Genomic DNA, 16,441 nt, shown 5'->3' with positions numbered 1-16,441 from the left:
TCTCTTGGGCAGCGACAGCTCCACTCTGAAAGAACTGATCTTGGCAGCCTGAGCCAAGATTGGTCGCTGGCGTGCTTCTTGTGTTCCTTGAGCTCCTTCTCGAAGTTCGCCTTTTCCGGCTATACTCCATGATCCCCTTCACATGGAGGTTTCGGAAGCAGGTGGCCTCCGCGGCGGCTTCAGAGTGACTCTCCCTCAACCTGTGAAGCTCGTCTTCCATCTTCTTCAATTTTTTTGTCAAATGAAGAACTTTCTTCTTCAGCCGCTGGATCGTGGACTTCAGCGGAATCCCCTGGGGCAGGAGAAGTGCTTCGGCAGGACACTGCCATCGGGAGACAAAAGCGTCAAGGCACGTCTCATTGCAGAAAGAAAAACAAAAAGGAGGAAGGAAGAGAGAGAAGCCATCCACGACGAGAAATTCAACTTTATTGATTGAATGTTTCTTAAAGACAAAAAGGAAAGGAAAAACTGCAGTAAAAGAAAAATACAAGGTCGGAGGTCTCAGACCTCTGTAGTAGGAGTTGGGGAGCTTGGTGTCTCTGGAAGGGGGGCTGCGGCAGCAAGTAGCAGCAGGAGAGGGACCGGCCTCATCTTCAGACTCCTCGCCCAAGAAGCTGAGATCGAGCTCGAGAAATTTTCTGGCCACCTTCTCCTGACAGAGCTCGAACCCCTTGATGAATGCTTCTTGGCCGAATCGGACGTTCAGGTCCCTCATCTCCGTGGAGGCCTTGAACTCCTCCATCGCAAGAACCCTGGCCTCTGAGACCAGGATCGGGATCTGCCAAATTTGCGACCTCGGCCTCTGTCTTCCTCATCGTCTCCTCCGAGGTCTGCTTCTCTTCCTCCCGGGCCTGCTTTTCCTTCTCCAGGGCCTCTTGGAGGGTAACTACTTCGGCTGCCTTTTCTTTGAGACGAGCGACCTCGGTCCGACGACGCTCCTCCACCTGGATGGCATCCCTCCTCGCCCGGTTCGTCGCCTCGATATTGGCAAGGAGCTGGTGCCCAATCTTCAAGGGCAGCCAGGGGATCAGAACAAGGGTCGAAAAGCCAATTAAATGAAGATTTGTTTACCTCGAGAAAGGACCCTAGGAAGTTCCAAACTCGCTGCTCAGGATCGGCGTGATCAATCCTCTCGACGACTTCAGGCAGAATACAGTCGTCGATCAATCGCTTGATCAAATCCCTGTCATTGAAGGGATTCTCCGGCTCTTCTTCGGAACCATGAGACTCTTCAATGGCGGCTCGACGGCTACTCACCCTGTGGGCCACCGACTTCCTTCTCCTCCCCCTCTCGACTACGGACGCCTCCGTGGAACGGACCCCCGAAATGGGAGCCCCAATGGGGGGACTTCTTGAAGAGGCCCGGAGAGCCGATGGTTCGGCGTCCGAAGGAACGTCGATCGTGGGGGCCACCTGGACAGGTGCGGCCGAGCTCATCTCCTCCACTCTGGCCTTCTTTGCTGATCCGGAGGCCGCAGCGCCTTTTCTTTTGTGGGCCTTGAGGCCCCTGACGAGCATCCGTGCTGCTTCGGCGTCCATTCCTGAAAAAAAAAAATCAATCAAAAATCAGTGATGGGGTGAAAAAGAAAGAAATGACATGCAAAAAAAAAAGAGAAAGAAAAAAAAAGAAGAAGGATGGAAGAAAAGAAGAGAAAGAAAAAGATGAAATACTCGCAGGATCCTGGGGGCTCAAGCCGATGTTGAACAAAAATTACTCCTTCAGAAGGTTGGAAGGGAAGGAGCGGAATAATCAAGAAGCTTCCGGGTGGCCTGAAGGTCGTCCTCCTCCAGGCTGGGAGTCCGACGGACAGAGTCCCTTAGAGAGCCCCAAGGGGCAATCCAAGCCTCAAAGTCGGGCAGTGGACGAAGAGATATTTTCCCTTCCAATTGTGGATTGAAGAGGGAGCACCTTTCAGCAACTCCTTTTTGCCAAACTGGGGAAAGAAATACCACCAGTCCTTCACCGAAAGGTGACGCTTGAAGGTGTAAAAATGCCTAAATAAAGAAAGGGATGGCTGAACTTCGACTACGTGGCAAAGGGAGAGGAACCCTATCAAAAACCTAAAGGAATTCGGAGCAACTGAAGCTAAAGAGATATCTAAGAAGCGGAAATAGGCGACGACAAAGGACGGAAGTGGAAGCTGGAGTCTGGCACGAAAGGCCTCCTGATACAGGCAGAAACGATCGGGTGGGGTTGTGCTAGTCCGGTCGGAGGGGCCAGGAAGCTCTAGGTCGTACTCCGGAGGAACTCCATACTGAACCCTTATCAGTAGGAGTTCATCCGGAGTTAGGGAGCAGGGAATGGCACCCGACGCAAAAATCGGACGAAGCCCAGCCCCAGATGTCGGTTCGTCTACAAAGTGGGGGTCCTGGGGGGCTGAGGCGGAAGAACTCCTAGAACCGCTAGAGGCGGAGGTGCCGGAAGACATTTCGAATGATTTCAAACGAAGACCCTAAAGATCCCAGAGAAATCAGGCGGGACAAGAGACGAGGGGTCGCGGGAGACCAAACCAGAGGAATGCAACAGAAGAAAAATGGAGGAGAAAAGGCCCCTAAATGGCAAGAAGAAAGACAAAGGTTTCGGGACTAACCTAGATCGCTCTGAAGGATGCAGAGGGTGAGGACAGGGATGACTCGAAGGACGCCTAGGGCCAAGAAAGACGCCAAGGAGGGTCAGGGCTCTCGAAGAAAAGGCGGACACCGATAGAACTCTCAGGCGGAATAGGGCCCCTAAAGGCGGAAGGGTGGGTTTAAATAGACCCTGAGATCCGGCGTCATAATGATCGCGAATCTCCCCAGATCGATCCGCGCTCGACACGTGTCGCACTCGCCACAGCAGGCGGCTAAAAGTGGCTGACAGCTGACAGAGCCATTACTGCGCCGTGCCTGGGCCAACGTACCAGCAAGAATTTCGAAAGGTCCCTTCGGATCGCCCCGATTCGAAAAGACTCCAGCACGCGCGCATTTAATGCCAAAATATCTGGGGGCGATCGTACACAGGATTCAAGGGGACAACTTCGGCTGCGAAAATTTTTCTGTACTTCCTTCATTCGAAATTCGAACTCGGAAGTACGGAGACTAGTGTTGGGTATAAATACCCTCCCAGCCGAAGTTCGTGACAGGAGTGACCCTCCGGGGATCCAACCAACTTCCGACCTCCGACAACGTCTCTTCAAACCTCCCAGACAGCCGAGCCTCCGCAACACTCCCAAGTTTAGCCGACAGACAGGACCCCGCCAGCATCGACCGGATTCTTCGCGACGTCCGAACTCCTACGGGAGCCGGACCTCATCCCCGACTCCAGCTGCAGGCAGACTTCGTCCAGACTCTTACGGGAGCCGGACTCCGCCCACGACTTCAATTGCAGGCAGACTTCGTCCGGACTCCTACGAGAGCCGGACTCCGCCCACGACTCTAATTGCAGGTAGACTTCGTCCGGACTCCTACGGGAGCCGGACTAACTCCAATTGCAGGAAGGCTCTGTCCGGACTTCTACGGAAGCCGGACCTCATCCCCGACCCCCGCTGCAGGCAGACTTCGTCCGGACTCCTACGGGAGCCGGACTCCGCCCACGACTCCGATTGCAGGTAGACTTCGTCCGGACCCCTACGGGAGCCGGACTTCGCCCCTAACTCCAATTGCAGGAAGGCTCTGCCCGGACTCCTACGGGAGCCGGACTCTGCCCACGACTCCAATTACAGGCAGATTTCATCCGGACTCCTACGGGAGCCGGACTCCACCCACGACTCCAATTGCAAGCAGACTTCGTCCGGACTCCTACGGGAGCCAGACTTCGCCCCTAACTCCAATTGCAAGAAGGCTCTGCCCGGACTCCTATGGGAGCCAGACTCCGCCCACGACTCCAATTGCAGGCAGACTTCGTCCGGACTCCTATGGGAGCCGGACTCCGCCCACGACTCCAATTGCAGGCAGACTTCGTCCGGACTCCTACGGGAGTCGGACTTCACCCTTAACTCCAATTGCAGGTAGACTCTGCCCGGACTCCTACGGGAGCCGGACCTCGTCCCTAACTCTGGTTGCAGGAAGACTTCGCTCGGACTCCTACGGGAGTCGGACCTCACCCTCAACTCCAATTGCAGGTAGACTCTGCCCGGACTCCTACGGGAGCCGGACCTCGTCCCCAACTCTGGTTGCAGGAAGACTTCGCCCGGACTCCTACGGGAGCCGGACCTCGCCCCCAACTCCAATTGCAGGAAGACTCAGTTCGGACTCCTACGGGAGCCGGATCTCGTCTCTGACTCCGATCGCAGGAAGACTCCGTCCGGACTTCGTCCCCGACCTCAACTGCTGGAAGGCTTCGTCCGAATTCTACGGGAGCCGGGCTCCATCCTCGACCTCGACTGCTGGTAAACTTCATCCGGACTCCTAAGGGAGCTGATGTGCAAATCTTAAAATTTGTAAATAAAACTGCAAGCGCACAGTGTGCAGAGTAGCACGACCAGCGAGTACGAGTCGATCCCACAGAGACTTGGTTTAAAAATAATTTTCAAATCTATGTTCAAGTGAGCTTTAACGAAAATCGAAAATCGAAAGTTGTTTGCTAAAGACAATAAGACTAAGGATCTAGGGTTTTTGAATCCACTAGATCTAGATTAGAGAATTCTACCTAGAATTTTTCTTATTGATCCTAACGACTACTCCTCTTATCTTTCCCAAGTATAGATTATGAAGGGACTAAGGCCCAACGATAACCCATCAAGATTCTTTACAAGGGAGTAGTAACTAGGATCTCTTAGGGTTTTCTCCTCCTATGCACTGAATCAAGCATGAACTATGAAGGGACTCTGACCCAACTGTAGTTCATCAAAAATTCTTGATAAAAGAGGAAGAAAAAGAAACCCTAAGAAAAAGAAAGAACCCTATGTAAAACCCCTACTCATGATCTAGCTTCATCGCAAACCCTAGAAGGGATGCTTAGCTAGACATGATCTAAATCTACTTGCAAAATTTAAATACAGAAAAATAAACTACCCTAATTTCATAAATTAAACTATCCTAATTGCATAAATTTAAACTGCATAATTTAAACTAACCTAATTGCATAAAATTAAATTACATAAATTAAACTATCCTAATTGCAAGAAAAATAAATTGCATAATGTAAAGAGATAAAATTGCATAAAAAAAAGATTTTATATAAAAAAAAATTATTACAAAAATTTCAAAGCTCGAGGCTTGAGAAGAAAGCTAAAAAAATCATTATCTAGGGTTACAAGCTTGATCGGAAGGAAAGAATCCCCCCCAAAAAAATAAGGGCCTTTGGGGGCTTTTTATAGGCATTTGGGGGTTATAAGGTTTTCAAAACTTTAGATGTGGGACTAAGAGGTTTTAGAGGACTGTTAGGAGGGTTTAGGAGCTCAAATTTCGCTCAAAAAGCACTTAAATCCATCAAGAAACCTTAGAAATTGTTTCATCCGTCCGATCTTCATCTAAAGGACCCAATTCATCTAATAAATCAAGCCGGAAGTGATTCTGGACCGTCGGATCACGATCTGGGTGAAGCGCTGCCGTTGGATCGCGCTGCAGAGATGGGATCAGATCGGATGCATCGCGGATCGTCCGATCAAGGCACTGGAAGATTTTGTCTGTTGGATCGCACTGCAGAAGGATCCCGTGTTGTCCTAGTGTTTATTGATTCTTGCAATTGCCTTGATTACGGTTGGATCTTGACCGGCTGCGATGGTGGCCGTCCGATGGCACAAAAAATATGGAGCGTTGGATCTTGATCAGAGAAGATCGGACCATCGAGTGATGTGAAGTTACCAGGTTGCCCTTGGGACCTTCTTCTCTCTCCTCATGAGCCCTGGACCGCGCGCGTGGATCAGGCTCGCGATGCGTTGCGGTGAGCCGAGACTCGCTGATTGACTGGTTTATGGTGCGCCGATGGATCCATGGTCCAGACGCCTGTTGCTGTGGACCAGGCGGCTAACCAGATCACCAAATCAGTTAATTTTTGATCAATTTTGACCTGATTTGACTCGGATTTGACCCAATTGAGTCTTCTTTCTTCATTCTTCAATTCCTGGGTCAATTTAACTCCGTTTTGCGTAAAATTTACGCAGTTGGAATCCTCTTTTCTTGTTCTTTCTATTGATGACCTCTTCTTCTGTAAAATATAATAACAAGTATCAATTTCCTAATAAAGTTAGATAATTTAGATATTAATTGATACTTTTTATGTCAATTTATGACATAAATCAGGAGCCGGACTTCGCCCCTGACTTTGATTGCAGGTAGACTTCGCCCGGGCTCCTACGGGAGCTAGATCTCGTCTCCGACTCCAGCTGCGGGAAGACTCCGCCCGGACTCCTACGGGAGCCGGGCTTCGTCCCCGACTTCGACCGCTGGTAAACTTCGTCCGGACTCCTATGGAAGCCAGACTTCGCCCCTGACTTTAATCGCAAGAAGACTCCGTCCGGACTCCTACGGAAGCCAGATCTCGTCTCCGACTCCGGCTACGGAAAGACTCCGCCCGGACTCCTACAGGAGCCAGATCTCGTCTCTAACTCCAGCTGTGAGAAGACTCCGTCCGGACTCCCACAGGAGCCAGATCTCGTCCCTGACTTCGACTGAAGGAAGACTTCGTCCGGACTCCTACGGGAGTCAGACTCCGAGCTCCTCTCAGACGGGTAGCTAACCACCTCTCTCCACCAGACACTCCAGCCGAACTTCGGCCGACAGGCCTGGACCCCCTGGCGGGCCGCAGCAACGGCCACGACTCTGCTCCACTTCCTGCGACGGATTCCGCGCGGCCCCATCACTCCCTAGCGGGCCGTAGTAACGGCCACGACTCTGCTCCACTTCCTGCGATGGATTCCGCGCGGCTCCATCACTCTCTGACAGACCGCAATAATGGCCACGATCCTGCTCCACTTCCTGCGATGGATACCGTGCGATTCTTCCATCCTCTGGCAAGTCGCGACAACGGACGCCGCTCCACTCCCCGCGACAGACTCCACATGACATGTCCCGGTGATAGCCACGATTCCGCTCCACTACTCTTCGCAACAAACTCCTTCTGACTCTGGGCAGCCCACTACCAGACGGTTACAGACATCGCTATCAGTCTGTTGCTCCCTCCGCCTATAAAAGGGGGATCCCATATACGTTATTCTCGAAGCTCTATTTTCTATCCCAAAACTCTGCTAAAATTTTCGTTCGAGCACTCTATTCTTGTTGAGGCAGAGAACTGACTTGAGCGTCGGAGGGTCTTGTCGGAGCAACCCCACCTCCGATTTAGACTTTTTTTGCAGGTTTCGATGGTGACCATGACTCTCTCGACTCCAGCTTCTCCGATGCAGGTAGATTTTTGCACCAACACTATGATTATTCTTGTAGAAAAATCATTTTTATACCGAGAGATGACTGCTCTTTCTTAGCTTTTACTGTAGATCGATATTCATATTTTAGCGTTTGAAAATCACACTTGAACAAAGTTGGGACCATCCAGGTCCAAAGCTACATCAGAATCCAATAGATAGACGTGCATGATCAGTCTCCAGTACTCTCCACCAACTCCCGATGTTTTGTCTTTTGATCTGGGTTTCATTATGAATGTTTGATATTTGTGGTCCGCACATGGCGGTTGAAATATTCTAACATGATGGTGACCCAAGCTTTGAAAAATTAAATTTGGATTAAGGGATCAATATGCGTTAGGGGTGCAAATAGTATAGACAATGTCTACGTGGATTCATTTTCATATTCAAATCGATAGAAATTTGAAGATCTGATTAATATTGGTATCCACATTTATATTCATAAAAAAAAAATAAATATAAATATAGATAGGCAACTATTCGATAATATCTGAATCTATATATAATTTTATATAAATTTATATAATATTTATTAATTTTTTAAATATATATATAATTATATAAATATATTATTAATTTGATTTATCATCTATTTAGTAATATTTTTATTTTTATAATTATAAAATTTAATTATCTAACTTATAACTATATTTGTAATATCTAAATTATATCTATATCTATTTAAAATAAATATAAATATAAATTTTTATATTCAAATAGTATCCGTATTTATATTCGTTAGATAAAATAAATATGGATATGGATATACTGATATCCGATCCATATCCGATCTAATTTGAATCATAATATGCATAATTTTTATCATGTATAAATATTTAAATATCTTAGTCTCCCGTCAAAGTTTGAAAATCCCAACATTTTATAACAATTTGGATCATAGGTCACGAGACATTAAGGGAAACACCAGTTAAGGCCATTCAATAGGTAGACTATATGATATGTTGACATGGTCTGTCTCTACCGCCATCGTGAAAAAGAGTATAAAGACAACAAGGCTCAGATTTAAGAACAAATTAGGTGAGCATATTGGAACTTTTAGTTGAGGCATGCATGATGTAGTCGATTCATTTAAGAGGAAAGGACATTTGATGGACAATTGCGATACAATCCATCGTATTTGTTCGATGTAGATTTACTATAGAGTCTTCACTTCAGTTTGTGTTGCTTCTCTTTCATGGCTACTTGGAAGAGAATAAGCATGAACCAGTGCATCTAAGTAGAACAAGTGCATTTATAAATAATAAGTCAGATGCATGGCTTCAGGAAACACGTGTACCGCAGCAACAAACATTTTGATTAGAAATTTCTGAATTGGGCCATCCCAATTTGAGCCCGAGAATACTTGGGCTGGGCTAACATTGAGCGGCCACGTGTCTGGTCCTGTGGGCTGAGCCTGACACTACCTATGACCATGAGCCCGGTTTGATTTCTCACCGGACGGTTTCGGAACTATGATTCTCCGCGAGTCGTCGTACCACAAACAACCTCCTTGAATTACTATGATTATTCTATCCACCTCTCTCCCTCTATCTTTCTTCTTCCTCTACCCTAGACGGTATAAATTCTTCGAGGGCGATCGATTTCGTTTGGATTTTGGTCGAACTTGTCTTGTCTTCTGTCGGAGCCGATGAACACGTCGCAGTTCATGGACAAACAGATCCTGGGGTTGTCAGGATCGCAGAAAGGCGGCGGCGAGCTCTTGGATCTGCTGAAGCCCCAAGAGGAGCACCCGATCAACGGCAAGAAGGACGAGATCCTTCCCAGCTACGACTTTCAGCCCATCCTAACCCGAGGATCCTCGCCGCCCACCGCCTCCGCCGCCCCCCTCTCTAAGCCCTTCTTGGGCGCCGTCGACTCCAAGATGGCCTCCTCCAATCTCAAAGTACGATTCTTTTATCCATCCCATGCGCAACTTACATCTGCATATACATATTTGTTTAATGCATTCGTTGATTGATCTGATTGTTTATGGTGAAGTTATTGAACGGGAGAGTGTTACGATTGCGTGGATTTGATTACGTTTGTGCTGTTAAGATTTGCTTGTTTTGGATGGATCGATTTTAAGGGAGAAGGCATGTTGAAATTTTATCCGTTATGGGTTTTAGATGAGACCAGGAAGGTTTGGTTCGATTTTCATTTTTTAATTTCTAGTTAGGAACAATTATGATGACATTCTATTTGTTTCGGAACAAAATTTATGGCTTTAATGGTTTTAGAGGAGATACCAAGGGTCAAGATGACTCCGTGGCTCTTTTTCTTTCTCAAGAAAATACATGATGTATAATTTTGTTTTATGTCATGGGAATTAATTGGTTTGTTCTCCCTTTCTTCAGAAAAGATAATTCTATCAGGAAATTTTTTTTTTTTTTTTGAATTTCAAAACTACTCTGGTTGAAAAATTGGATTGGACATTGTTACTCATGGAAATTTTTTGATTAATAGCTCATGCCCGCTTTATGTTGTTGTGCTGTAAACAGTAGAACATAGAATTGGAGGGGGAAAAAAAAACGAAAATCACATCCCCGAATCATGAAAACCCATCATAAATATTAAGCCCACAGATTCTTGCCTAAACCATGGGATAAATGTTGCCATTGAACATCGTTATGAGCTATTGGACAACTCAGTACCCTCAGAAGACTAATCAGGATTGAATTGGTGGGTCATTTTTCTGTTGAGGGTGTGTTTGGTGAACTAGAAAAAGAAAGATGCTCACCTATAAAATGCATCTGAAAATTAGGATAAAATTACTAGTAGTCACTAATCCACCTGAAAGTTTGTGCCTAACCTTTTCCAATGTGCTTCAAAGAGCCTGAAACATGGATAAAAGTAAATTACTATAGTTGCATGAGATCCTCATTTGTGTTTACTTATGAACATGCATGAATACTTATTGTGGACCAATGGTTCATGTTCATGTCTACATTGCTTCCTGCTAGGACTTGGAGGCTGATATTATCAATCCTGTCTATGTCAAAGTTTAAAGCAGAATAATGAGATAAAAGGTTCTATGGTTAAAAGCAATAAGCAGTTCTGCAGTGATATATAATCACAATATTCATGTGGAAGGGCATTATGTCACTAAAAACTATCATAAATTATTCACTTTATCTTAAGGAATATTTTATGCAAACAAGTTTACTCTGCAGGTGTTGTATGTAGGATTGCAATTATTTTGAGGTTTCCTCCAGAAGCAATGATAGTTTACAAATTCTTTTCTTGCTGTTGTTTTGCTAATCTATCTTTTGTTATGAATGCAGAATGCAGGTATTTTAGAGCCATATGAATTGGCAAAAGCTAGTCATGAGAAAGAGAAGAGTGCATATGATGCAGCTACAGTTGCTGAGGTTGACCATACAGTGAAGAAATATGCTGATAATCTCCTACATGCTTTGGAAGGTGTTAGTTCAAGGCTGACAGAGCTGGAGAGTCGGGCTCACCAACTTGAAAGCTCCGTAGATGGATTGAAGATGATGATTGGGAACAATAATGGGACCACTGATGGAAAATTGAGGCAATTGGAGAATGTTCTTAGAGAGGTGTGTCTTCTTGAATGTCATACTTTGATCCATAGCATATTAGATTGTTCAATTATCACTTTATTTTATGAAAAATTTTGCAAGGGCCAGGTTGAATTTGTGTTTAATCTGTTGCTTCTGTGGATAGGCTTTTAGTATCACATTGTTTCACCAGATAAAAAGATTTCAATGGCATACGGACATATATGTCCTTTAATCGGCCTATCCTTTTACTAGGAACTTATCAGGCATGAAAAACATTGAGCTCTCTTGACTCCTACTTCCCAGTTCTTAGACAGATCCTTAGACTCTCATGATCAACTTCTGATATCATGACTACTGTTCTATGTAGTAGTTTTCTGTGAAGGTACATTACTGCATCACTTATACCTGATGTGTATAATCCTAGTAGGTGCTGTTGATAATTTTAACAGTGCTTTATTAATGCTAATCCAATGCGTAAAGCATGAAGTTTTTTTTGGTGTACCTGGGCGAAGAATGTATTTTGCAGGCAAGAATATATCGTAATGCTATGAAAACTAGAGTGCATGTATATGTATGTATATAGTTTTAAATTAGAGACACTGCTCTACAAAAATGAAGAGAGGAGATGGATTTACTAGACCAGCTACCCACACAAAACTGGATGCAAATTGTGTCTGATTGCTGATTTTAGTTATGTATCTCCAAATATTTCTTAGAGAAGCATGAGTTTTATCAGCAAACTCGAGTTGCCTATGGTTTCTATATTTTATCAAATATGTATATATATTTTTAGGCAATCCCTTAGGTGGCTTCTTCGATACTACACCTGTCAATGTTTTGATATTCATTGCATTTGTTGATACTGGAGTTGTTTGTCTATATCCCCCCCTAAATATTCACATGCCTATTTACTTGTGGATCTCAGTGACTCAAATCAGTGTAAAGTGCACTTGCCAACTTGCATCTTCATTTCTTTTCTGATCCAGGCAAAACTTCAGTTTTGGTACTGGGTACAGAAATATACAAGAACAGAGAAGGACATCAAGGAACGAATTCAGATACTTATCCTAAGAAGAGAAATATGTTGGTAATTGATGTGTCACTTATATTTTACTTTAGCTTATATGATGTGAGAGAGTGAAGTGCGACTGATCAAAGTATATGGTTCTAGATTAAAATCAATGGTGAAGTTTTCATGACATTCTCAAAATGTCTCCATAGTATTTCCTTAGATGTTTCCTTTAAAGTTAGAGGCAGCATAAAGATGGATGCTTCCATGCAATTAATAGTATTCTGAGATATTTGATGCTGGTAGTACCATGATGGTGTATTTGTCTATGGATGGAATTGCTGGATCACGCTATTTTTTGGGTTCTTCTCGGTTAAATTTGTAATCATTGCTCTACGTGATTTTTTTTTTTTTTTTCCTCTGGAAGTTAGAATTTGTTTTGAAGCTTGTTATAAGTTTGTTAAACACTTTTTCTTAAATGGTGGAAGCTGCAGAATTGTGTACGAATTTTAAATTGACTAGCTCAGTGCCGTATGTGTGTAGAGTGTTGAGGGAGGTCCAAAATACCTGTGTAATTTGGATAAACAAACCACTAATTTAGATCATCATTTCACTATTTTTTAGTGAGAAAGGTGCTAGGCACTGACTAAAGCTGAATGCAACCTATCTAATTAAAATTATTATCTGTTGCATTTGATGCTTCTAGATATGGAATATGGATGTTTTGCCGATATTTTTTGCTACTAGGTCTCTCTCAATATTACATTAGATGCCATAATGGCTATATTGGGCTAGTATCAGACTGTTAACATAGATACACAAACTAGACCAAGAAACCAGACCTTATGGTAGTAGAACTCATCCTAGCAAAAGAACATAAAAGCTTTGATCGCTAAACATATTGCCGTACCAAATATAAAAGGATTTTTTCCTCACAACACTATAGTTAACTCACTTCATTTGACAAGATCTCAGTAGGTCTGTATTCTCAATTTATTAAAAACTGGCTTAGAAGTCAAGGCTGATACTTCAATAGCAAGTCTGGTGCATATTGCTATTTTTTCTGAAAGTTGCAGATAAGTTTGTTAAGTTGTGTGGTGTCTATACATTCTGGTAATTGTAATCCATTTCAGTTCATCTGACACAGCTTTGCGGCAATTTTTGTGGCGAGACAGGTTTTAGGATTTTCTTCTTTCTTTTCTCCTTTTCTCCTCTGCAACCACGCCCCCTTCTCTCTCTCTCTCTCTCTCGGCCCCCTCTTTTCTCCCTTACCCCAACAAGACAACGACAATCTTCAAAGCACAAACTACAAAACCCTTATAAAGGTGCAGAGAGGTGCATCATACAGCAATGCATGAGAGCATATGGCCAGAAGATTGTTAAATTATATAAAGGTGTTTCTGGGATACATGTAAATTGACTCTGGTCAGATGTGCTGCTTAAAAGAGTGCACCTGAAACTTTGCTGGTTAATTTATTATGTTAACTTTATTTTCTTTATGTCTAAAATTTATGATTCTTTTGTTAACTTATTGATGAGTATAATCCATGTGGTTCTTTCCTTCTCTTTTGCCGTCTGGGATCCAATCTCTGTCTCTAGTTAAAATTGTGTAATAATTTTTTTTTTTTTCTTTTTGAGAAGCCAAAAATGAAAATTGAATTTTTCTGAGAATGTGTAGTCTTCATCTCATGCAAGATCCTTTCCCGACTGAATGAGATGAGGAACTGAAAGCTTTCATTATATTATTATCTGAGGCAAAGCGCTATTTCATTTCACGCAGGTACAAACTGGTGTCCAAGTTCTACGTGACAAACAAGAAATTGTGGAGGCTCAGCTGCAGCTTGCAAAGCTACAGGCTTCTAAGGGAGACAACCAACCACCAGAGATTTCAAACACGGGACAGTCGGACGCTCTGCCGCAACAGGTTGCTCCACCACAGCAGCCCATCCAACAGCCGCATCAACATGCAGTTCCTCCACCACAGCAGCCCATCCAACAGCCGCATCAACATGCAGTTCCTCCATCACAGCCGACCATGCTTCCTGCTCCAAATGCTCCTCCACCACCCCCACCACAACAAAATCCAACTGCTCAATTTCCTGGTCAGTTACCTCAGTCCCAGATACCTTCTGTCCCATCTTTACCGCGCGAGCCCTACTTCCCCTCACCTGCTCAGCAGTCCGAGGTCCCACATCAACAGTACCAAGTCCCAGTTCAGCAGACACAGCCGCCGCCACCGTACCAACCTTCAACTCAGCTTCCACAATATTCTCAGCTTCCCCAAGCCCCACAACCTGTGAACCCCTCACCCCAACTTCAACCACCATTACCTCAACACCCAGAAGAATCCGCCGCATACATGCCACCACCTCAGACCTATCCCGCGAGCCTCCGCCAACCTCCCCCGTTTACTCAGCCTCCAAGCGGACCACCTCCCAACCAGTACTACGGGCCCAACCCGACTGTGTATGAACCACCTACAAGCAGACCGGGCTCAGGGCAGCTGCCCTTTTCTGCGGGATATGGCCCACCTAGTTTCCCTGATTCATATGGATCCCCTTCCCATCCTAGCGGTTCTGCAATGAAACCTTCGCCCTTTGCTTCTCCACCAACCTCATCTGGTGGAAGCAGCAGCTACCCACGACTTCCGACAGCCCAGATATTACCGCAGGCGGTGCCTACTGGGTCTAGCTCTGGTAGTTCTTCAGGGAAGAATAGATTGCCGATTGATGATGTGGTGGAGAAAGTTGCGACAATGGGGTTCTCGAGAGATCAAGTCAGGGCAACGGTGAGGAAGTTGACGGAGAACGGGCAGTCGGTTGATCTGAATGTGGTGCTGGATAAGCTGATGAATGATGGGGAGATCCAGCCACAGAAAGGTTGGTTCGGACGCTGATCATCACGTGGGCTTCTTAATAGCTGCTGCGTACATAACACTTTCATAAACCCTTCTTTTTTTCCTTCTCTTTTCGGACTAAGTTGTGCCAAACACTCGGACAGAGCAGATTATGCAGTTTGCTGTGAAAGAGTGCGTACGAAACTCCGGTGTTTTTATCAGTTATTGGTCTTTTGATTGAATAATTGCTCGAATTTGTTTTAAAAGGTGATTTCCCGGATTTGAATTAAACAGATCCTGTTGTCGTTCATTAATTTTAGCGCTTTGCGTGAACCGCCAAGGATATCATGTGTCTTGAACGTAAAATTTCGCATCTGGATTCTAGATTCCACCGATATTCCTATGCACTTGAAGTGCAGGTGGTCGAGTTATTCCACGATCCAAATTCTGAGTAACAGGAGAATATTTTTGCGGGATGATTAATCTCAGGATTATTGGACAGTATTGGTCGGTTTGTGGGAGTGCTTTATCTAATTAATTTAAAAAAAAATTATTTATAAAAATAATTTAATTTTTAATTTATTTATCAAATTGATGCAAACAAGATAAAACGTCATTTAAAATGACGTTTTATGGTTGTCACGTCATTTATTTTTTTTTTTATTTTTCACGTAGACGACGAAAAAATTAAAATAAAATCATCAAATCAAATGATGTTTTTTAAAACATCATTTAAAATGATATTTCTGAAAATCACATTTCAAATGATGTTTTAAAAAAATAACATTTTATTTGATGATTTTATTTTAAAAAAAAAATAATAAAAAATTATAATTTTAAATTTATAAAAAATAAAAATTATAATTTTGATTAAAATAAAAATCATCATTTCAAATTAGTATTCCATTTCAAATTATCTTTTTAAAAAAATATCTGAAAAAAATTGATGTAAAAAAAATAAAAAATATCATAAAAAAATTTGAAAAAAATAGAAATTATAATTCTGAATTTTAAGAAAATAAAAATTTTAATTTTAATTCGAATAAAAATCATCATTTCAAATTACAATCTTTTTTCAAATTAATTTTTTTAAAAAAATATCATAAAAGAAGAAAAAATGAGAAAAAATAATAATTTTAAATTTTAAAAAATAAAAATTTTAATTTTAATTTAAATAAAAAATATCCTTTCAAATTATTTTTTTATTTAAAATTAAATTTTTTAAAAAAAATCCCAAAAAATCTTATAAATTAAAAAAAATAAAAAATATCATAAAAAAGAAAATAATGAGAAAGAAATGAGAAAAAAATAAAATTATAATTTTGAATGAATTTTAAAAAATAAAAATTTTAATTTTAATTCAAATAAAAAACATCATTTCAAATTATTTTTCCTATTTAAAATTTATTTTTTTTAAAATATCCCAAAAAAATCTTAAAAAATTAAAAAATAAAAAGTGTCATAAAAAAAAAAAAATAAAAAAAATGAGAAAAAAATAAAAATTATAATTTTGAATATAAAAAAAATTAAATTTTTAATTTTTATTAATATAAAAACATCATTTCAAATTACTTTCTCCATTTCAAATTAATTTATTTAAAAAATATTCCAAACAAAGGAAAAAATATCTAAAAAAATATCATAAAAATAGAAAAAAATGATAAAAATAGGAAAAAAAATTAAAAATTTAATTTTAAATTATAAAAAAAATAAAATTTTGATTTGAATTCAA

At 42.4% G+C, this 16,441-nt stretch overlaps 1 protein-coding gene across 1 annotated transcript; it reads left to right on the top strand.

Moving 5' to 3' along the window:
• Positions 1–8,845: 8,845 nt before the first annotated feature.
• On the top strand, positions 8,846–15,019 carry LOC105058792 (uncharacterized). Its single transcript, XM_010941838.4, has 3 exons — positions 8,846–9,243; positions 10,622–10,900; positions 13,654–15,019. The coding sequence occupies exons 1-3, from the start codon at positions 8,989–8,991 to the stop codon at positions 14,767–14,769; spliced, it is 1,650 nt and encodes a 549-aa protein (XP_010940140.2). The 5' UTR covers positions 8,846–8,988; the 3' UTR covers positions 14,770–15,019.
• Positions 15,020–16,441: the final 1,422 nt, after the last annotated feature.

The sequence above is a fragment of the Elaeis guineensis genome, chromosome 15 (assembly GCF_000442705.2).
Source record: "Elaeis guineensis isolate ETL-2024a chromosome 15, EG11, whole genome shotgun sequence".
NCBI lineage: Eukaryota > Viridiplantae > Streptophyta > Magnoliopsida > Arecales > Arecaceae > Elaeis > Elaeis guineensis.
This window is presented reverse-complemented; position numbering and strand designations above follow the sequence as displayed.